Here is a 23,090-nt window from a genome sequence, read left to right on the forward strand (position 1 = left end):
AAGAAAGCGTTTTGAACAATATAAGATGCAGCTCAAACCATTTAATAGAGCATGACATAAAACAAACATTGCTGATCTATCCCACCCCGTTAAATTACCTATAGTTTTCATGAAATATCGCCTCCATTAACACTCACTACATCTTGTTCAAATACTACGTGACTAACAACAAATTGATTGTTGAACAACGTAACATGTTGAACTAACATTTAAAGAAGATTATTATGAAAATAAATAAAATGTATTTTTAGAAGTGAGAAATTTCAATGGTACAATTACGTTGCACCCTTTTGAAAACAAATTCAAAACGTTAAAACCATCATTTTCTTCGCCATTTACCCTCTTAAACCTCATCAATTAATTGGTAATTCCTATGATTATAGGACCAACCTTGTTGAGCCACGTGGAGAACATGACACGTGGAGTGAAATAAGGGCCGTAAGATTCTTTGATGAACAACTAATTAGCTTATGCGTGGGCAAGTGGGCGACCTCGAGACTACGTAGAGACGCAAAGAAGATCCAAAGTAGCGTAAGCGCCAAACCTACCCATCTCTCTCAAACTCATCCGACAGCTATCTCTTCACTTCAGCCACCACGCCCAATCTCAGCCGTCCAATCTCTAATCACTCTTTGACGTTAGTTTATGAGCCTTGTCCCCTCGTCTAAGCGTTGTTTTGGTGTTGAAGTCTAAGGTTGCAGGTCGTTTAGGCTTTCCCCTCTCTCTCTCTCTGCATTTCCCCTGCAAGTCCTCTGAGCCTGCGAATTTCACCGCTTCCGCCATCGCAGGTCCTGTCGAAGCAAAAGCATCACATTCTTCCAGATACTCGTTTGCTCACAAATGGTAACGTTCTTGTCTTTCTTTCTGAAAAAAGGCACCCCAGTTTGTCCTTTTTTTTCTAATTTCGCCCATTTTTCATCCGTTTTGACTTTTGGATTTCGTAAATTTAACAGGACAGGACAATGCTGGTGCCTCCATGGCTAGAACAATTGCTCACCACATCATTCTTCAGAGTCTGCCGTACACATGGAGACGCCGCCAGAAGTGAGTCCAACATGTTCTGCTTAGATTGCAGTGGAGATGCTTTCTGCTTTTATTGCCGGTCCTCCAGACACAAAGATCACCAAGTGATTCAGGTAAAATCCAAATTAAGTTTTCCACCAACCCTCTTCCTCTAACTCACCAAATTTTGTTCGAGTTAGGTTAGTTGGTCAGAACAGTGCCTTTATCCCTGACACCAAGTCTCAAGTTCGAATCCCTCTTCCCTCTTCTCCGTTAGAGTAGTTTAATGTATCGCATTGTCGAAACAAAAACCTAAAAATTCCCCATATTTTTCTTAGCATTGTTGTTTTTTGGACAAATTTCTTAACTTTTTTGGTGGGATTTTACAGATAAGGAGATCTTCATACCATGATGTGGTGAGGGTTTCAGAAGTTCAGAAGGTATTGGACATAACCGGAGTTCAGACATATGTCATAAACAGCGCCAGAGTTATGTTTCTGAATGAGAGGCCTCAGCCTAAGGCTGGGAGTAAAGGAGCTTCCCACATTTGTGAAACCTGTGGCAGAAGCCTCTTGGACCCTGTTCGTTTCTGCTCACTTGGCTGTAAGGTTAGTATTTCATTCACTTGGCTTTATTTTATTTTTTATGAAAAATGAAATTCAAATAACCCCCTTTGGCTTGCTTGTTTTGCTTCACATTGTGCTCATAAATATATTCCCACATTCCTCTAATTTCCATCACCATCACCATCATTTACCCACCATTGACAATGATCATTATCATGAGCCACCACATTTTCTCACTTTCATCAATTGGGTTTTCTCAATAAGAAGTGATTTTCGCACTCCCGTTTTTCCTGCAGCTCAAGTTTTCCCTAGCCATTAGATTGAATAAATCCGAGAAAAATCAAGGAACTGGAACAAACTGTGGAAACAATAAATGGGAATGTGAAAATCATGACCCTTTTAGATTGGTAATGGAATGTAATTTTATAAATAAAAGTAAGCATCTTTCTTAATTTTTGTTGTTGCTTTCGGCAATGTTGAAGCTTGCGGGAATAAATAGAAATGGGGATGCAAACTTTACCTTAGAGGCAAAGAATGAGGAGGCAATGGGGGGAAGAGAAGAGTTGCGTGAAGGCTCACAACAAGACATATGCCCGCCCACGCCGCCTCCACCTCCTTCCACAACAAGAAGAAGAAAAGGCATTCCTCATAGGGCACCCTTTGGCTCCTAATTTGCACAAATGCCCTCCCTTCCAACTTCAACCATATTATTTTCAACAAAAATGTTATTCTTACCATCTAGTTGTAACATTATTTGGATCATCTCTTTAATAGAGATGAAATCGGCATATGTTGACGGGTTCTACCTCTATTAGAGAGATAATACAAGTGATGGTACAAATAGATGATAAGTATAGCGTTACTTTGATTCCAGCCCGGTATTGCACTCCCTTTGTTCAAGAAAGTGAAGGGTGCAAACTAGAAAGCCATTGGAATTTGGGGGACATGGATGTCAAATGAATGCAAATGGGGTATATTGGTATTGGGGTATAGGAAGAAGATAAAAAGATGTTCCTTTTGGGTCCCAAAAAAAAGAAAATAAAAACTATAAATTCTCTCAATTGTGAAGAAAGATGCAATAATGCATAATTGTTGTTGAGAGTTGGAAGGTGTACATGTCAATTAAGAAATTGAAAGCAAGTCTTTTGGAATCCAATTTTATAGTTTTCGTGGGTCCACCCACCACATGGGCCGTTTACATAAAGAAACGTCTTGTATTGTTTAATTCAAGTAATGGTAATGGGGCTAATCAGCTTTCTATGTGATCATTTGTCAAGTTTGGGATAGACCGATGAGTATGAAACGAATTGTAAATTTGATAGTTAATGTAGAATTAATACATAGTTCGTTTTATGTCAGCGTAAATAGGGTTTGGATTATATTTCGATCAACTCGTCAAAACATTCTTTGAAATGTGAATGCACTTGAGTCAACCGACCGACCAATGACGGAACTAGGGTGACAAAGTACCTTGGTTTGACAACTTGAGTCGAGCTATTGGAATGACGATTTAGGCTAAGCTGAGGTTAAAATAGGTAAATTCAAATAAAATTGATGTCTATCTAGCTTTTTGCAATTTTTTGCCGTACCATAATAAAAGATCATATAAATCCTTTTACATGTGTCAAATAGTTTACCTTAAACTTAAAAATAATGTACCAAAGTGACTAAAGAAAGTTTTGCAGTGGCAAAGAGAGTGACCAATATTGGTTTTGTGGCACCATTTAAGATTTTGTCAAGAGGGGAGTGCAAGTGTAGGTGGGGTGGATGGAGATTGATGGGTACTGGGGATCACATGATGCCTCTTCACTATTTAACTAAGATGGTAGGTGTGGTATTACCATTTAAGATATAATTAATTAGTATGATCATTGACCTTTTTCTATACATCATGATTGAAGTTGGACCTACCCTTCACTGTTTTTCTACTTTTTAGCAGATTACAATTTCAATATAAATGTTTTTGGTGAAAACATATAAAATCCATCACATTCCACATGAATTTTTAGAACCATAAGTAGTAGAAGAACTTATTTGTCCAAAAAAGAACATTTAGTTATTGGTACTGACTAAAAATGTCGAAGTAGAATATCAGACTCTGGCAATGTACTTTATGTCCCCTTTCCTCTCTCTTAGAGCAACTCCAGCGGATGCTGGTTGCTCGGGCGACAGGGGAGGAGAAAGGGCCTGAAGGCCGGTGGGAGCAGCTCCAGCGGGGAAGGGCCCGAGTGAGGGTGGGAGGCCGAGCGAAGGGGGGGTGGGGAGTCGACGGGCCTGTGGCCCGAGTGCTTTGCAATTTTTTATATTTTTTGTGTCAGAGAGAGAGAGAGAGAGAGAGAGAGAGAAAGAGGTTTTTTATTATTTAAACAAACAAAAAAAACTATTATTTTGATTGCTTATTGACAGGGGGGAGGGTTCCAAGGGTGGAGATGTAAATGACAATTACTGTTCATTAATGGTAGTTACTATTCATTTAAGGCAGTTACTGTTTAATAGGGTGGATTGAATAGTGGATTGCCAGGGGAAAGGGCTCTATGGGTGGAATTGCTCTTAGAGCACCTCCAGCGGGGGAGGTTGCTCGGGGGCCAGTGGGTCAAACAGTAGCAAATTGCTGGGGGGATGACCTCCAGCGTATGGAAGCCCGAGCGACAGGCGAGGCCCGAGGAGCAGGCCCGTCGAGGATTGCCAGCCCGAGAGCCCGAGGGCTGCGTCAGGCGCGTGCGTTTCACGCGCGCGTGGGCGCGAGTCGTCCGACAAAAAAACAGGGCAGGGGCCCGCGATTTCAGTTTTGAAAAGTTACCGTTGGGGAAGCCACGTGGCTTCCCCATGTCCGTTTGATTGAAACGGTCCTATTTTATGGGCCGTTGGATTTCCAACGGTAAAAAACATTTAAAAATCTAATTTAATTTCATCCGTTTGATCTAAGATCAACGGTCCACGTTATTAGGCTTTGTAAATTAAAAAAAAAAAAGAAAAAACAGTTTAAAAATCTAAAATGTTACCGTTGTGACACGTGGCACAATCTGGAGTGTTGGAATTTAAATTTTTTTAAATCCAACGGCAGAGATTAATTAGGTGAATAAAAATTAAAAAAAAATGTAAAAAAATTCTTAAAAATCCGAAAAACAATTATGAAAAATTATAAAAAATTTTGATTTCACTTCACCTATAAATACCTTCTCATTATCTTCTACCCTACACCACAATTTCATATTTTCTCAACTACTTTCAACCACATTCCTATCTTTCTTTCAAAGTTTCAATCCAATTTTTTTCCAACAAAATGACTACTCAACCAGGTACGAATTGGACGCTTCTTGAAGATGTTGCGTTGTGTACTAGTTGGGTTCAAGTAACTCATGATTCGATTACGGGTAATGAGATGCAGTTGCGAGAAATGTGGAGTCTTATTCATACCAATTATCTTGAGAAAATGGGTGGGCAAAGAACTAAGGAATCGATGTCCAGTCGTTGGAAATTACTTAGTCAATCGTTTAGTACGTGGAGAGACGCCTTGGCACAAGCTAGTGGTAATCTTCGAAGTGGGGAAAATTTAACGGATCAGGTAACAATATATTATTTATTTGTTAGCTACTTTCATTATATTTATTTGTTTGTATTATTTATTTGTTATCTTCTTTCATTATAATTATTTGTTAGCTACTTTCATTATATTTATTTGTTTGTATTATTTGTTACCTACTTTCATTATAATTATTTGTTAGCTACTTTCATTATAATTATTTGTTTGTATTATTTATTTGTTACCTACTTTCATTATAATTATTTGGTTGTATTATTTATTTGTTACCTACTTTCATTATAATTATTTGTTAGCTACTTTCATTATATTTATTTGTTTGTATTATTTATTTGTTACCTACTTTCATTATAATTATTTGTTAGCTACTTTCATTTATAATTATTTGTTTGTATTATTTATTTGTTACATACTTTCATTATAATTATTTATTTGTTACCTATTCTCATTATAATTATTTGTTTGTGTAGGAACTTCAAGCACAAGCTTGGTATGGTGCCAAAACCAAAAGCAAAAACAAAACATTCACCCGGTTTGAATGTTGGAATATTGTCAAAGATTGTCCTAAATTTAGAGTTGTGCATGTCGGTCCAGAAGTTTTCATGAACAGCACCCCTCTACACTCTACACCTGAGCATGCCTCGCATGATCATGATGAAGATGATGAAGAAGTGCCTGAAACGCCCCCCGTTGAACAAGCGTCGGGGTCGACCCGTTATCCAATTAGGCCTCAAGGTAAGAAGGCTTCAAAGAGAAAAGGTAATGCTTCCAAGAATGATTATGCAAAGTATATGGAAGATCTTGCCCGCCAAGGTGAATTGAATTTGGCCCGGGAAATGGCTAAATTTGAGGCTGATAAGGCTAGAGAGGATGCAAAAGCTGCAGCTTTTGAGAGAAAATTTGAAGCTGATGAGAGAGAAAGAGAACTACTTCGGCAAGAAAGGGAACATAGAAGAGAAGAAAGAATGGCTGAACGAGATCGTGACATTATGAAGGAGCCTTTAGAAGGGAAGTCTCCAGACTTTAAATATTTTTGGAAGTCAGAGAAAGCGGATGTGTTGCGAAGGAGGCGTGCAAGAGAAGCGAGAGCAAGAGGAGATGGTCCTAGCACCACAAGAGAAGATTATCCTAGCATGACAAGAGAAGATCATCCTAGCACCACAAATTGGTTAGGTGATGGTTATCATCCATTCACGAACCCATAATTTTCCAATCAATTCGGGTTGTAATTTCTTATTCGGGTTGTAATTTCTTATTCATTGAATAGAGTACTTTATGTTGTTTCCAATTTATTGAACTTAGTACTTTATTCAAAACACATTTAAACACACCAAATAAAATAACATCAACACACCAAATAAACACACCAAATAAAAACAAACACCAAATAAAATAAAATTACATTTCAACTCACTAAATGAACTAAAAAAACACACCACATAAAATAAAATAAACACACCAAATAAAAACAAACACCAAATAAAATAAAATTACATTTCATCTCACTAAATGAACTAAAAAAACACACCACATAAAATAAAATAAACACACCAAATAAAATAAAATTACATTTCAACTCACTAAATGAACTAAAAAAACACACCACATAAAATAAAATAAACACACCAAATAAAATAAAATTACATTTCAACTCACTAAATGAACTAAAAAAACACACCACATAAAATAAAATAAACACACCAAATAAAAACAAACACTAATGAACTTAAGTATCGTCAGCACCCCTCAATTCCCACTGGTGCTCTATCAAGTCAAGTTGGCGGGCATTGTGCATATTTGACCTTTGAAGTGCAGTATATCGTTGGATGATCCTTTCATTGTAACGTCCATCCCTTTCTAATGGCTCATGTTGCACGGGCTCATCGGTGGCGTCATGAGCACAATATATACGTGTTCTTGAATTGTTCATCGTGTCTGGCTCATATTCATCAACGGCTTCATAATCGTACTCATCTTCCACAATCATGTTGTGAAGAATGATGCACGTCATCATGATGGATCGAAGCGACTCTACATCAAACAATCTGGCAGCACCCCTGATGATCGCCCAGCGAGCTTGGAGGATACCGAAACAACGCTCCACATCCTTCCTGCACCCTTCTTGACATCTTGCAAAGTGTTTTTCCTTTGCACTGCGCGGACGTGGCACTGTTTTGACAAATGTTGACCACCTTGGGTAAATGCCATCAGCTAGGTAGTATGGCCCGTCGTACATACGTCCATTGACCTCATACGTGACTTTTGGTGCATTTCCTTGCAGGACATCGTTGAACACTGGGGATTGGGCAAGGACGTTGAGGTCATTTTGAGCTCCCGGAACCCCGAAAAAGGCGTGCCAAATCCATGTATCAAAAGATGCCACCGCCTCCAAAATGATACTTTTTGATCCTTTTCTGTCCCCATAAGCGCCTTGCCATGCACTTGGACAGTTTTTCCAAGTCCAGTGCATACAATCAATGCTTCCAATCATCCCTGGAAAACCTCGCATCTCGCCTTTCTTCAGAAGCCTTTGCAAGTCCATATGAGTAGGTCTCCGGAGGTACTCTGCGGTGTAGATAGATTCGATTGCCGAACAAAACCTCATGAGGGACTCAAGAATGGTTGATTGTCCCATCCTCGTTATCTCGTCCACTTGGTCTGCAGCTGCTCCATATGCAAGCATCCGCAAGGCAGCAGTAATTTTTTGCTGAGGCAGGAGACCCATAGCACCAAAAGCATCCGGCTTTTGCACAAAGTAAGAATCATGGTTGCAAACAGCGCCCATGATTTTGTTGAACAAATGTCGTTCCATTCTAAAACGACGTCGGAAGTATGTTTCAGGGAATGCACTGTTACGGACAAAATAATCGTCCAAGAGCTCCTGACCTCGTCGTTGCCTGTTTCTATCAATGTTTACAGCACGGTTGGGCCTGCAGATATGAGCCACAGCTTGGACGACTCGACGGGATTGTGAGGCTCCTGCCATTCTTGATTCGTCATCTCTCCGTCTACGCTCGTCATCCTCTTCCATCTCATTTTGGGCCCAATCCCTAACATTGAACATTCCTTGTGATTGGTTAAACAATTCTTCCTCTTCTTGCTCGATTTCCCACATCATCTTTGAAGAAGAAGAAGAAGACATTGTAAAAAGGAAGCAGAAACTATGAATAATGATAGGGATTTTGGTGAAGAAGGAAGCAAAAACTATGAATAATGATAGGGATTTTGGCGAAGAAGGAAGCAGAAACTATGAATAATGATAGAGATCTTGAGAAAATTGGTGTGAGATTTATGAGGATGGATGGGGGATTATATGGAGGATTTAGAAGGGATTAGGTTGTAGATAATGCCACGTGGCATGCCGTCATTCGTTAAAAATCTGGTGGAAATCTATCCTCAAAGATTGTAATCGGATTGTGACACGTGGCACTACGTGATTGGTTAAAAATCTTATCAGAAATCCATCACCAATAATTGTCTTTTCAGATAATGACACGTGCCTTGACACAACGATTAAAAATCTTATCGGAAATCCATCACCAATAATTTTCTTTGCGGATAATGACACGTGGCGCAACGAGAACGATTAAAAATCTTATCCGAAATAACAAATATAATTATTTTGAATTATTTTATAAATACAAAAATACAAAAATTTTATTGCTATTGGCTTTTCGGATAATGACACGTGGTGCAACGAGAACGATTAAAAATCTTATCCGAAATTACAAATAAAATTATTATGTATTATTTTATAAATAAAAAAATATTAATATTTTATTGCCAATTGCCAGGGCTATTCAGTGCAGGGGTGGAGATGCAAAAGGCAATTGACAGGGGAATGCACTATTCATTAAGGGCAGTTACTGTTCACTAGGTGGATTAAATAGTGAATTGCCTGGGAGGAGGGCTCCTACACTGGAGTTGCTCTTATAGACATTGATCAACTCCACCTCTTTGCATAATGTAAGGAACTTGTGACAACTCTGCCCAAATATTAAAACTTTAATTTCATTCAACTGATTGACAAAAAGGGGCGGTCTTAGAGCGCAGTTGGTTAAACTGTTCCTCGACATCGTTTGTATTAAACTAAAATATACATATATAACACACACTTTGACAAAGAAATTGTCCATTAAATTAAGGGCTGAATCAGATAAATGGATCTCGTTGTCATATAAAGTATTTGGAAGATAACTCATATGGTAATAAAAATTAGAACTAAACATTTGTGGTGAAGTCAACAAAAAAACTCCATACCTTAGATTTCTAGCAATGAATCCTAACACAGTCGATTGTAATTTCGTCATTTCATTGTACGACTCTGTGATTTCAGTTGAAGAATTCAGTTCCTGCACCTATATTCGATTTCAGTTCGGGATTTCTTTGGTTTGGAATGGGGAGCGACTATGAATGAGAGTTTTGGTTATGAACACTAAATGGAAGAGATTAAATGACCATCTTAACCTCACACGTGAGACTTGTGCAATCTATTATGGAGAAAAGCCTAAAAATTTCAATTTTGGGTATGAATCCTAATAAACTTCTACCATAAGGTTTAATTCCAATCTATTTTTTACTACAAAGACTATCTTCTTAGTACTTTATGATTACAGGGCCATTTATCTGACTTGGCCTTAAATTGTGAGGTCCATGATAAAAAGCGATGCAACCAAGGGTTGGGTCGTTTATGCACCATTAGAATATCTAAGGTCCAATGCTAGTTTTCATCACACTTTTCTTTTTTTATCTACGGTAAGGATTCCGACTTTCAATTTTGAAAAGTATCACAAAATTAAGACATAATTGATTGGTTAACTTAATTACTTGTAAGTAAAGCATTACAACTATTTATTAAAACAAAATTACTTAACAAACTTCTAATCTAAAATTGGTACCAGGTTGAATACTCTACAATAAAAACTTAAAAACCACTGTACTGACTAGCAAACCTACTAGTCAACTGAGTACAGATTGTTAGAATCCCACAAACATATAAATCAAACAAACTTAAAAGGTTAAAACTTAACAATGTAAACTTTAGTTAAGTTTTAGTCTTAGCACTTAAGTTAAGTTCACTTGATTAATAAAGTGTCAATACTAGCAAAGCCTACAATGTTTAGTTCCAACAAGGTTATAAATAAGGCTTTGTAAAGTATTGAACACAAGGAAGTTTATGGCTGGAAAAACCCACCTTTGGGTTAAAAAATCAGGGACTCTCCATTGAGTCCAATCCACTAGTGTAAACAAAGGTTCATACAAAGATCCACACAAAGCTCAATTCCTAGAACCCTATCTAAGGAGCATCTTTACCTTTGTGCAACCTTGCCTAACACGAGACGGACTCCTTCGGTCTTCACGAAGTGGCAGCTCCTCCTGAGCTCATCACCTTGTGGCATCGGGACCAACACAATCAATGATATGATATGATTTTATGATATGCACAAGAGATTTGGATTCAACTGACCAGTCAGATTCTTCAGTCAAACAGTTGAAGAAGAACCTAACATGAATATGAGATATTGGTTTATGAAGGATATGAAAAACTCAGGTTTAGACCAAAAACTCAATGCAAAACCATTAAAACAATGCAACCCTAATATACAATGATTAGGTGTTTGTGCATTAGATGGTTTTGTGGCTAGAGTTTCGGCTTGGAAGCTTAAGAGGTAGCTCTAGGCTAAATGCACTCTTTTCTTGAAAATGTGAAAATCCTAACCAATGAACAAATGAAACCTTCAAAACCCTTATAATGGAGGAGATGAGTGTTTCAGACAAGGGGAACAAAGAGACACGTGTCACGAGCCAAAAAGACCTTCCCATATTAAGGGTAAGAGATCCACACATAGGAAAATGTGTCGAGATGGCCCATGTGGGCTGTCTTATTTTGCGTGCCTAGACAGTTGAAAAATAAACAAAAATTCTGAGTAGACAACTACACTAGACAAAAGAATTCTGGGGAAAAAAAAAAAAAAAGCTTAACATGCATATGCAAATGTGTGATTCATACCTTTTGTAGTGAAGATGGTTGGTGCTTTAATGATTAAATTCTAGCAGAAATCCCAGATCAGCATTGAACCCTTACTCTAAACTATGAGCATGTGTGGTACCAAATACAAGATTTGACAAGGGAAGCCTAACAATAAAAATAGTATTTAACAATCTCCCCCTTTGGCTTTCCTTGGCAAAATAACCCCAAACCTATAACTAACTCACACATCACCCTTACTCAAGAAACCAAGCTAAGACAAGAGAGGAGCAAGTAACAACTCCTACAACAACACATATTTCTCGACAAAAGACAGTGAGGTTCATGATGGGTTATGAGATTAAAACAACATAGTAAGCTCAAGTGATACCAACAGGTGTATATTCCTAAACACAATTGAAAAAGATGCATTTTTACAATTTTTAAATTGGTTGATATTTTTCTCCCCCATTTTGTCATGGTAAGACAAAGGAAGAAAATGACAAACAAATAAGCACAGGTGGGGAATAACAATGAAGAGACAATGCAAGACAATGCAATTTGGAACAAAAAAAAACTTAAACAGGTATAATTCTTGGTACCAAATAAGGCAGATATTTAGTAAATTAAGATCATAAGTTCTAAGTAAGCATAAAAGAACAACAATAAAAACAAGTGTAGCAAGGATAATTACATCAAAAACCCAAACAAAAAGAAGTTTCAACTTTAGCAACATTGTTCAAGATTCAACAGATAAGAAACTCCCGCACAACACTTGCATATTAAACCCATATAGGTGACTATACACCTAGAACTCCTCCAATTGTGATGAGTCATCTGAGCCGACAGGAGATCCAGCAGTAATGGCATCTTCAACAAGAACATCTCCAGGGCATAGACCATGACCAAGACCTTTTTCATCTTCATTTTCATTAAAGGAATATGTGAACCTGATGTGTTTGCCTTTCGAGGTATGAGTGGAAGAGCTAGTGGACATTGATGGAAACTCCCTTTCTTTTAGCATCATTGATAGTAGCCATCTTGGCAACAACTACACTAGAATGGCCGGAGGAAGCAACAATGTGATAGGATACATATGAAGGATCCCAAGGGCAAAGAGGGACAAGCTTTGGAGGTTGCAGAGAAGGTTTGGGGGCAACTGAAGGAGGATTCAAGGAGGTTTGACTTAGAGATGGTAAGGAGAATGAGTTACTGATAAGTGGTGAAGACGTTGATTGACTAACCAAGGACTGAAAATCAAATTCCTAAAAGAGTTGATCTCGGACTCAAGATATGCTATTTTCTTTTCCTGGGAAACATTTGGTGGTGGGACTGGTCTAGGCTCACCCTAAGCAACAACACTCATGACATTGCTCAAGCCCATCAGATTTTTGTCAAGATCTTTAGTAGTTCTAAGACAATTATCACTTGGGCATTTTTGGACTCCAGCACGCTCACAAAGCTGAGTGATTAGACAATGATGAACTGTAAAGCCTCTCTAGTGGATTCTAGAGCGTTTCGACTTAGACAAAAATGACTTAAAAATAAAGGAACATCACAACTAGTCAACATACCAAACAACACTTTGGCAGACTCTAGGGTACGATTACCATTGTTTGAGGACCCTAAGACATTTCTACACAGAAAATATGACCAATTATTATATAAGAGTTTGAAACGAGACTTTGACAATTGACCTTTAACCAATTGAGTAGACGAGTCAACGTAAGCCTCACGATGGTTGGCTCTCATGTCATACTGACAAGTAGCTAAGTTATAGCTTGGCAAAACAGAGGCAGAATAAGGTCAAGCTCTAAGATCGTGCAAATGACAGATGGGTCAAAGGGTACTAAAATACCACGAACATATGCAGCCCCACCAAAATCAAGAAAATTGGATAGAATGTTAGAATAAAATTCTTGAAGCATGGTCCGCTTGAAAGTGGAAGGAGGAGAATTTACCCTATGAAGCTTGTACTTTTCGATGAGGTTATCAGATCGGATAACATCAGTCACTGGAAGATCATCCCATACTATTCTTCGTTCAAGCATGACCTTCCGAGCAGCAACTATAGAAAAGAAATTCTCTGTTTGAGTGGACAAAAATATGGGAACTTGATCATCAGTTGCACCTCTTGAGGAATTTCTCGCAGTTTGAGATCGAGTAGAGCGACGAGAGGGCTGATAACGGGCAGAAGCAGAGTTGTTGGCCATTGGTAAGGAAATATTCCAACGAAAAGGATTGAGAATTTGAGAAAGGAAGGAAATGGATCTCAAGGCAAACGACATAAAATGAAGTAAGGTAAACACCTAGAGGAGTAAGAAAAGGTTGAAACCTAGGACACTGTGAAGAAATCTAAGCCGTGCGATGAGAAACAAATAGATGAGATGCACCAGCTAAAAACAAACATTGAAAAGACAAGGATACCCTTAATGAACCTCAACTTTTTTTATTACACTAAGTGACCAGTCAGAATGTTGAAAATAATTGCAACAAAACTAGTTAAGTGCAATAAAATGTAACCAAGGGAAATTACAACACAAACAACAAGAGAAATCACACTACAGTTACAAACCTAGTACCATTTTGAGCTACAACCAACTAGGAAAATTTCACAGAGAAAATCCAAGTACGAATAGATTCAATAACCAAGCTTCCAAGACAAATTTAACTTTTATTTTTTTGACAAAGTAAGTACATTTGAAAAGAAACATGCAAAGCAATACTTCAAGAACAAATCTTTAGAGTCACACAAGTATAGTACAACATAGATTAACATGCATACCCCAGCCATGATGTGTCAAGGTATGTGAAAGGGATTGGTGATAGCCAGCTTAAAATCAAAGTTTCATGTAACTAAGCAAATAATTAATTCAAAGGATAACCAAACTTTTAATAACTCTTTTAGAATAAGACATAATCCTTGCAACATAAATTGAGCCAATATCTAAACAGAAGACTACTCATAATGAAAACCCAGCCCAATAGAACTTTTAAGTTGGCAAAGGTGATATGGATCACATGATCATTGATAGGATTGGTGAGAATTGCATTTGGACAATCTAAGACACATTTTGAGTCCTTGAGATAGGGAAAAAAGAATTGAATGTTCGTGACATTGCATGAGATAACACTTTTGAGAATTTTGGAAATTTCCCTTGTCCCATTTTTTGACTTTCTAAAGCTTTGCTCATGAATGTAGAGATTGAAACTCAGATATATGATTTTACTTTTGAGATGGTTTGAGCACAATGAATGACAAACATAGGTGGTATTTCACACTGGAAAAGACACTTAGCCCAATTTATAGAGAAGAATTATCACTACACCTCAATCTAGACCAAAGTAAGCCTAACCCATAAATCAACAAGAGCTTTTGTCAAATGAGACAAAGATTTTTCAGAAGCTATTAGCCATAAAAGAAAGAACTTTTGACATCATAGAGGAAGAATTAATCAAGGTTAATCTACAAAATGTCAACAAGTGAGACAGTTAAGAAATGCACAAAGTGACAAACAGACTTAACTGATGAGTTGATTGACAAGACAGACACAAGAACAAGAAATGAAACAAGCAGAAGAATAACAAAATGGAAGCAAGGCTACTCAACCTATTTAGTCAAAGGCACATAAGTCAATAGACCATCGAAGATTTTTGCGTCTTTGATTTTCCAAAAGACGTATGAAATACACAGCTAACTGTTCCTCAGATGACACCAAGTTTATATCAACAAAATTTCTTTGCAAGAATCTCCTAAGAGACAGATGTTTGTTCCCAAGTCACTTGGAGGTTAAATATTTGACAATGATTATCCAAACAACTAATGCATAATCTTGATCAGGATGCACATCATAAGTCAAATTAAGATCATCAGATAGAAGAACAAACCACAACTCTGAGATGCAATCAAACAAGGTATATGGAAAGCTTACATTCAATGAAGATAAGGAAACATACCTTGGTGTTGCAATACCTCCAGTAGTCAAAATGAGAAGCATTTCACCATGAATCAACACTGGAGATTGAGTGATTAAAATTTCATTCTCTGGACAGTAGCCTTTGGCAAGTTTAGAGCAATACCCCTTTGTGTGAGATATAATAAGATGCCTTCCCAAAATGCAAGGTTCACACAAGTAGCTATCATAAATAAAGACTTATAATTGTTCACATTGGACCATTTGATGAAGAGAATTAGTGTTCCAAGTTGAGCAATCATCACACCTAGAGGCAACAATTGAATGGCAAATTTCCTCGAATCTTGGAACCACCAATATGTTGTTCCCATGTTTATCAACAATTTTGCAACTTGTCTTGGAAAAACTGACTTCATTGGCTACTATGTCACAGAGTTGACTAATACTAAAAAGACTAGTTGACAACCTAGTTACATAGTAAACATCTTCAAGCATAGAAAGTCCAGGAATTTCCACCACTCATTTTCCAACAATCTCGGCCTTGTCTCCCCCATTAACCTCAATCATACTACTTTTAAATGATATAAGAGACCTGAAAGCATCTTTGTCACCAATCATGTGATGAGAGCACCCACTGTCAAGGTGCCAGGTGTCAGGCTTATAAAATGATGTTGAACTTTGAGCAATCAAACACTTCCCAAAACCATGTTGAAAACCACTTGAACTCGACTTTACATTTCTTGAGCTTGAAGAATTAACAATATTGGACATTCGGTTGACCTTTATGGTTAAGCAATCCACTTGTTCCTTGAGATCATTTTTCCTTTCCAGATGTAGCTTTCTACACCTAGAGGTCTCATATGGCCAAGATCCCCACAATGATGACATTTGGGGATGAATCTAGACCCAGAAGTGGAGTTAGCTAAATGAGATATAACAAGAAGTTCCTTAGGAGCATGCAAGTTGACACCCATGGAACTTGAACTACTTTCATCACAAGCTACCACATCTTCACCATCAAACTGATTTTCAATAGCGAATACTCTTTTTGATGAGTCAGCACCTATAGACATATAATTTAACTTGCATGTAGCCTCATTCAATTTAGAAGACATCTTCAAATTAGCTTCCCGATACAATTCATTGTTTTCCCACAACAAATGAATTTGTTGAAGCAAACTTTCATGTGATATCATTAAACTTTGAACAAGATTTTCAAGAGAGGTGATTAAGTCATCATTTTCATCATCATCACCATAGAATGAGCCTCTTTCATTTAGCTTGTGAAGTTCATCCTTTAACCGTATAATTTTGTCACTCAGTTCTGATCTGACTAGTCGAAGAGACACAATTTCTTATTGCAACACATATACCATTTTGGTAAGCTCAGCATTATCAAATGCTGAAACACACATCTCATCAAACAGAGATTCATATAAGCTTGACAACTCCTGAGATGATGACACATTAGTATTGTTTGTACCATACTTATGGGTCTCCGTATTTAGACCTCATATAAGTACTCGGAGGACTCAAATGTAATTATGTAATAAATGAAGGGGCAAATATGTAATAAGTGAGGAGCCATTATTCTATAAAATGACTCCCCACTCTCCTCATTAAGGAGGCCAAGTTTAGGCCATGGGAAGAGAGAAAGTAGGCTAGAGAGCACACTGCCTCTAGCCTCATTGTATATTCACCATTCAGAGTGAAACAATACCAACATCAGTGTGAACGTAGCCCAAACATTGGGGTGAACCACGATACATCTTGTGTTCTTTACTTTCTTGCAGATCCACGGTCGGATTTACGTTGTTTCAAGACCCCTCCGTTTTTGTGCATCAACATTTGGCCCCGTCTGTGGGAATCAACACGAAAAACTATGTCGGTTATCTTTCATTTTTCATCTCACCACCATAAGACCTTACCACACTCCACCGTGAATCTGCACAACCCAAGAACCCAAAACCTCACTATTTGGCTTTTCCAGAAAACCTTCGCCATTTCTCTCCTCCATTTTCTATTGTATAAAACTCCGCCCGCTTCAAGCTGATGTGCCAACTTATCTTTTCACACCAAATAAATCAACCTAGTTTCCAAAATTCCCAAAACTCAGTTGAATTCAAATGAATCCTTTGCTTCTGTAAAATGGCTAACATCATTCCAGCTTCAGTCCCTGTTGATCCTACGAGTTCATAAATCCCGGTCGATCTCATTGTCTCCAAGAAGCATCCCGGCTTTCCACTTGGCGAACTAGGGTTCCTCGATTCCTCCGGCAGCATCATTTACGGAGTCACCCATCAATCTCTGAAAATGACGTCTTGTTTATATCAGTCTCTTTCTTTCACTTCGCAGCCACTTACCCCGTCAGACTGAAAGCAGTAAGAAAACCCAATTTCCTTCGCTCTGAATCTCGATTTCTCCACATGGGTTTCTGAGAATTTGTACAAAATCATCACCATCGTGCTTCTGATCACCACCGTCGCCGCCCTCTTCGTCCTCCGTAACATCAGTGACATCGCCGCCTTGCTTTGCTTCGAGACCCAGGTTCAGAACCTCAAGAAGATTCGGATGCCTCATCTCGAATCCACCGTCAAGACCATATCCGACACCTCGTCTCCCTACGCCAGCTTCCGATCTAAGAAGTGGTTTGTCGTTTCTGTCTCTAGTTACCCGTCTGAATCGCTCAAGAAGCTCGTGAAGCTCAAAGGGTGAGAGGTCCTGGCGATTGGGAACTCTAAAACACCGTCGGATTGGAGCCTCAAAGAGTGTGGGTTACTTGGTTGCGAACCAGCACGAGGCGAAGAAGATCTTCGACCCTGATTATCTCAGAGGGGCTTCATCAACATCATCGATCTCCAAGGCGGCAAGGTCGGCTTCGGCTCCGCCGCTCCTAGCTGATGAACTTTTGATGCTGTTCAAGGGTTTTCCAGATGCATATAATTCGTTGAAGGTTCTCAGGAATGGTGCATTGGAAATGGCTTCACGTGGAGGTGACAATGAAGCTGCAACTTTTGGTGTGATGGGGTCTCTGATCTGACTCCATTGTTTTTACTCATTCTAACTTTTTACTGAGCTGTGGATATGACATTAGCATAAACAGAGGACGATTGGCTGTGAGGTGAGGTGAGGTTATGATTGATGAAGACATGTTCCCACTTTGCTGAAAAAGCCTTCACTAAAAGCAACGAAGGAAATAATTTCCAAGTGCTCCACCCCATAATTGATGAACTGGCAAAGCAACATGCTGTAAACCTGCAATGCAGCAGAAAAAGAAAAAGGGAAGAAAAAGAATACAGAAAGGAAAAAGCCAGGATTGTACTTTTGCTTTTGTCAACCACTAAAGAAGATGCCCACCAACAATGAAACTTTCATCAAGAAAAGGGAATGCATGTTCCCTGCCCATTTTCTGAGAAAGCTACCGGAAAACCCAGGAGGAAGATAAAGGTTCCTTACTTTAAATGATGTGATTTACTTTTCTTATTTTTTGGAGACATCTGTATAACCCCATCAGAGGGTAAATAATAAAGAAATAAGGCAGTATGCCAAAAAAAAAAAATGTCGGCAAGCCCAAAATAGTGGGCTGGAATGTTATGTGGAGGGCGAAGACCCATATACCCAAAAGAGCCAAGCCCTATGGCTTCAAACTCCAACCTCCATCCCTCCACTTAAAGTTCACCCTCTATTATCACTAACCAGGTGATCAAAAGTATGTCCAGTACTCAAAAATTATTCGGCAGTCTGCTGCTATTATCACTAACCAGGTGATCAAAAGTACGTCCAGTACTCCAAAAACTTATACATGAGCATCCCTCATGTCAATCATACATAAACATTCATGAACATCACTCATGTCAACATTCATGTTAACATCCATGAGCATCACTCATGTCAATCAACATAAACATTAATGAGCAACACTCATGTCAATAAGATTCAAAAGCTTTATTTACAAAAGCTCTAGCTTCAAAGCTTCACTTTCAAAGCTTCACCTACAAAGCTTCAGTGCATCGTTTACAAAGACCGCCTCCAAACAACAGCCATTTCAGCCCATACATGGATTAAATCTGAAGTCTCCAGCCAACAGACTCTATTGACTGAAGACTTGGGGGACTACACTATGTACCATATATTGGGCTTCCGCAATTGGGCCTCATGAAAAATACTTGGGGGACTTAGCCAATTATTTATGTACTGAGGAGCGAACCCTTATTCTATAAAAGGGACTCCTTCACTTTCATTAGAGAGCACCCGTTATTCATGTATTGAGGAGCGAACCCTTATTTTATAAAAGGGACTCCCTCACCTTCATTAGAGAGAGACTCTTAGCCCATCACTTATGTATTGAGGAGTGAACCTTTATTCTATAAAAGGGACTCCCTCACCATTATTAGAGAGCATCGCCGCCTGCTGAGCAATCGCCTCGCCGTGAGCATCAACTCTAGCCCATCATTTATGTATTGAGGAGCGAGCTCTTATTCTATAAAAGGGACTCCCTCACCTTCAACGCCACAAGCCGAGCCAACCAAGGCAACATAAGTCACAAAGCCGAGTAGCCTCAACATGTGCTACTTCTAGTAGAGCATCATTTCACATTGAGCACCGCCTTATATCGAGTATCAGTTCTAGACAACATCTAGTTACTTTGACCCACACATGGACTGAATTTCAAATCTCCAGCCAAAAGACTCTCTTGACTGAAGACTTGGGGGACTACTGTTTGTACCATACTTTTGGGCCTCTGTATTTAGACCTCGTATAAATACTTGGAGGACTCAAATGTAATTATGTAATAAATGAAGGGGAAAATATGTAATAAGTGATGAGCCCTTATTCTATAAAAGGACTCATCACTCTTCTCATTAAAGATGCCAAGTTTAGGCCATAGGAAGAGAGAAAATAGGCTAGAGAGCACACTGCCTCTAGCCTTATTGTATATTCACCATCAGAGTGAAACAATACCAACATCAGTGTGGACGTAGCCCAAACATTGGGGTGAACCATGATACATCTTGTGTTCTTTACTTTCTTGCAAATCCACGATCGAATTTATGTTGTTCCAAAACCCCTCTGATTTTGTGCATCAACAAGTATCATCCACTAACACATCATTTTCAGAATAAGATGCTTCATCAACAGATGCAACAAATGCAACAATCTTTTATTCATTATCTGATGACATAGAATCTTAATCATCACTGTCACTCCGTGGCTATCATAGCCTTTTCTAACTAAGAAGTCTAGTGTTGGCATAGTCAGCAGCATGGTGCCCACTTCCAACACATGTATAGTAAGGACTAGAAACTTTTGATGGATTTTTGTCTTTCTTTCCTAAGGGATCACTAGATTTTTAACCAGAGAACAGTTTCCCACGATTGTTTGATGACCCCTTAGACCACTTGACATTTCTTCCTTTGTTTTTTAGACTTCTTCTGAATTGCTTGACAAATAGTGCAAGATCATCCTTAGAAAGTTGTTCATATGTGTCACTTATAACTATGCTATGCTCAACACTTTGAAGAGCAACATCTTTTTCCTTCTTGGAGACATCATCATCCATGTCTAGTCCCATCTCATAAATAATGAGTTTCCCAACTAACTTCCTGAGTTTAATCTCATTTAAATCTTGAAACTCTTGGATGTTAGCCTTCTTTGTTTGGAATCTTTTGGACAAAGATCTCAAGATCTTTTGGACAATTGTCATTTCACATATTGGTTTCTCTAATCCCAATGCTTCATTCGTCAATATTTCAACCTTTTCATAGATGGCAAAGAAGGTTTCAGACTTAAGCATTCTTAGATCTACAAACTTTGAAAATGTCATTTGAAGCTTCAAATCCCTCACTTGTTTGTCACATTCATGAAGAATTCGAAGTATCCCAAGCTTGCTTGGCAGTTGTACAATAGTGAATATGAGCAAACTGGGTTGTTAATATGGCAAATACAATGGCTAGGGATGGGCACGGCCCAGGCCTGGCCCAAATTTGGAGGGACTAGACCGGACCCGCTTAAAAAGGAAACGAGACGGGCTGGGCGGGGTATTGTAAATCTGATCATTACAAGTCCATGGGTCCTCTTACTTCTTTTTTTTTGGTTTGGATCGCCTTCTAGACTCGCTCATCCTCCAAATCTTCGACTCAATCTTCGACATCAAGACCCTTATTCGCTGCTGCACTGTTTTCAAGCGATTTAACTCGTTCATCCCCCACACAGACTCGCTCATCCTAATTGTCGACCGCGTTATTTCTTCCAACATCAAGACCCTCATCAACATCTTGTGTAACTCGAAGACCAAGTTGACTGCCACAGGTCTCATAGAAGTGCATCTGCAGCAAGTCGAAGAATGAGTGGTCGATCGACGGCTAAAGGCAGACTCTAAAGATTCAATGGGCCTAGGCTTCGATGAAGAAAATGGTGACTTTACGCGTGGCACTTTCTTGTGAACCTGCCAAGTAGTCGATCTAAGTCACTAGAGCTTTGGTGAGGTTGAAGTTGTTCTGCTGGACTACTTCTGCGCAAGCCATGATTAAGGAGCTTGGGCTCAAGATTAAGGTCTGAAATGGGAGCCTGGGCTAGAGATTGAGGTTTGAGACGAGAGAGGAAAGAAGATTCAAGGAGGAGAGATTGAGGGATGAGACTCGGAGTAGGGATACAAAGAGAGGGTGAAGAGAAAGTTGAGTGAATTGGTCTGAGAATAAGAGAGATAGGGTGATAGAAATAGAGGGTAGAGATTTAAACGGTCGGGGTCAGGGGCCTGTTTTCTCCAATTTTTAGAACATGCCTGCTCCGTTATTTTTAGAACCGGCCTGCCTCGCCCCGTTTTGTATTTATAATTTTTGGACTAGCCTAGAATTGCATGGATACGTCTCGACCCGTGAGTTTAGGACTCGTTTGACCACCCCTAACAATGGCATTTCTTTCCTTCCTGTTTGCCATGGCAGATTTCACTTCACCAGTAGTCCATTCACTTTTAGGTTTGATCACCTGATAGGAGCATATTTATACGACTTAGTTAGCTTGTTTCCTTGCATTTACATAGTTAGTTTCTATTTTTTAGAGTGTTTTAAGCCATTTTCGCCTCTATTTTTTAGAGTGTTTTAAGCCATTTTCGCGTGTTTGTAGGTTCAATTGGTAAAAGTGACAAGAAAAGGTAATTTGGAGCATTTTAGAGTAGTTTTAGGCTTGGAATGGATAGCACATGTATGGAGTATAATGGATGGATGTTTTTGAAGTTTAAAGAGGCTAGGAATGTGCTGCAAATCTGGAAAAATTAAATCAAGACTTAGAAGATAAGGAATCAGCTAAAAGGAATGAACATTATCTTAACCAACCTTATCTTATCCAACCTAATCCTAAACAAACCTTATCTTATCTTATCCCATATTATCCAAACATTATCCTATTTAATCCAACATTATCTAAACTTATCTCCAGCTGCAAAATGAGTCCTTATCCTATTCTAAATCACTCCCATATGAATTTAGGAGTCTTAATCCATCTAAACACATCAATCTTTTTCCTTCTTGGTTTCAGTCGCACCCTTGCCCTATAAATTGTATTGTGCCACAGGTTTTGAGAGCCGTAGAGAGAAAAACCCACACACACAAGAGCCTAAAAATCAGAAAAACATATTTGTGCCGCAACCTTGCAAGGAGAAAGGAGAGGATAGCTTTGGAGCTGTGCCCTGCCATTCAAGACCTTTGAAGTGCTGGAGCGTTCCTAGGTGTATTCTATCTTTTGTTTTCAACGTTTAATTTAAGTTATCTTTGTTTAAGTGCGAACATGTGGAACTAATTTTGTTTTAGTTAGAGGTGAATTCGAAGCCATAAACATATATGTGATATGAATTGATTACATCCAGTTATTGTTTCGTAAAACGTGAATGCAATTTACTTAACTGTTTGATTGATAACTTATTCTTGTGTGTTGATTAAAGAGGCCTACTTAGTTTGCATGCAGGGGTTTGATGCTAAAATATAAGGGAGTTTCACCTAATAGTTATGAACTTATATTTATAAGTAGTGGAGGTTACTAGTCACGATCGTGTTAAGTAAATTTCTGGCAGGAGTATCATGCAGTTCATAGTTACGAATGCCATG

General features: G+C 38.6%; 2 protein-coding genes across 5 annotated transcripts; both read left to right on the forward strand.

The window, feature by feature from the left end:
• Positions 1–500: 500 nt before the first annotated feature.
• Positions 501–22,879, forward strand: LOC103449933 (protein RGF1 INDUCIBLE TRANSCRIPTION FACTOR 1-like). 4 transcript variants are annotated; one of them, XM_008389258.4, is made up of 4 exons: positions 501–843; positions 954–1,136; positions 1,392–1,610; positions 2,051–2,828. In XM_008389258.4, exons 1-4 carry the CDS (start codon positions 841–843, stop codon positions 2,237–2,239), a joined length of 594 nt encoding a protein of 197 aa, XP_008387480.2. In that variant the 5' UTR covers positions 501–840; the 3' UTR covers positions 2,240–2,828. The 4 variants fall into 4 exon arrangements, with proteins under 4 accessions (XP_008387480.2, XP_070665868.1, XP_070665867.1 ...); XM_070809767.1 differs by lacking the exon at positions 2,051–2,828 and adding an exon at positions 22,114–22,879 and having other exon boundaries at positions 674–843; XM_070809766.1 differs by lacking the exon at positions 2,051–2,828 and adding an exon at positions 22,561–22,879 and having other exon boundaries at positions 674–843.
• On the forward strand, positions 4,933–6,397 carry LOC139190052 (uncharacterized). Its single transcript, XM_070809765.1, has 2 exons — positions 4,933–5,133; positions 5,580–6,397. Exons 1-2 carry the CDS (start codon positions 4,951–4,953, stop codon positions 6,312–6,314), a joined length of 918 nt encoding a protein of 305 aa, XP_070665866.1. The 5' UTR covers positions 4,933–4,950; the 3' UTR covers positions 6,315–6,397.
• Positions 22,880–23,090: the final 211 nt, after the last annotated feature.

The sequence above is a fragment of the Malus domestica genome, chromosome 12 (genome assembly GCF_042453785.1).
Source record: "Malus domestica chromosome 12, GDT2T_hap1".
Taxonomy (NCBI): domain Eukaryota; kingdom Viridiplantae; phylum Streptophyta; class Magnoliopsida; order Rosales; family Rosaceae; genus Malus; species Malus domestica.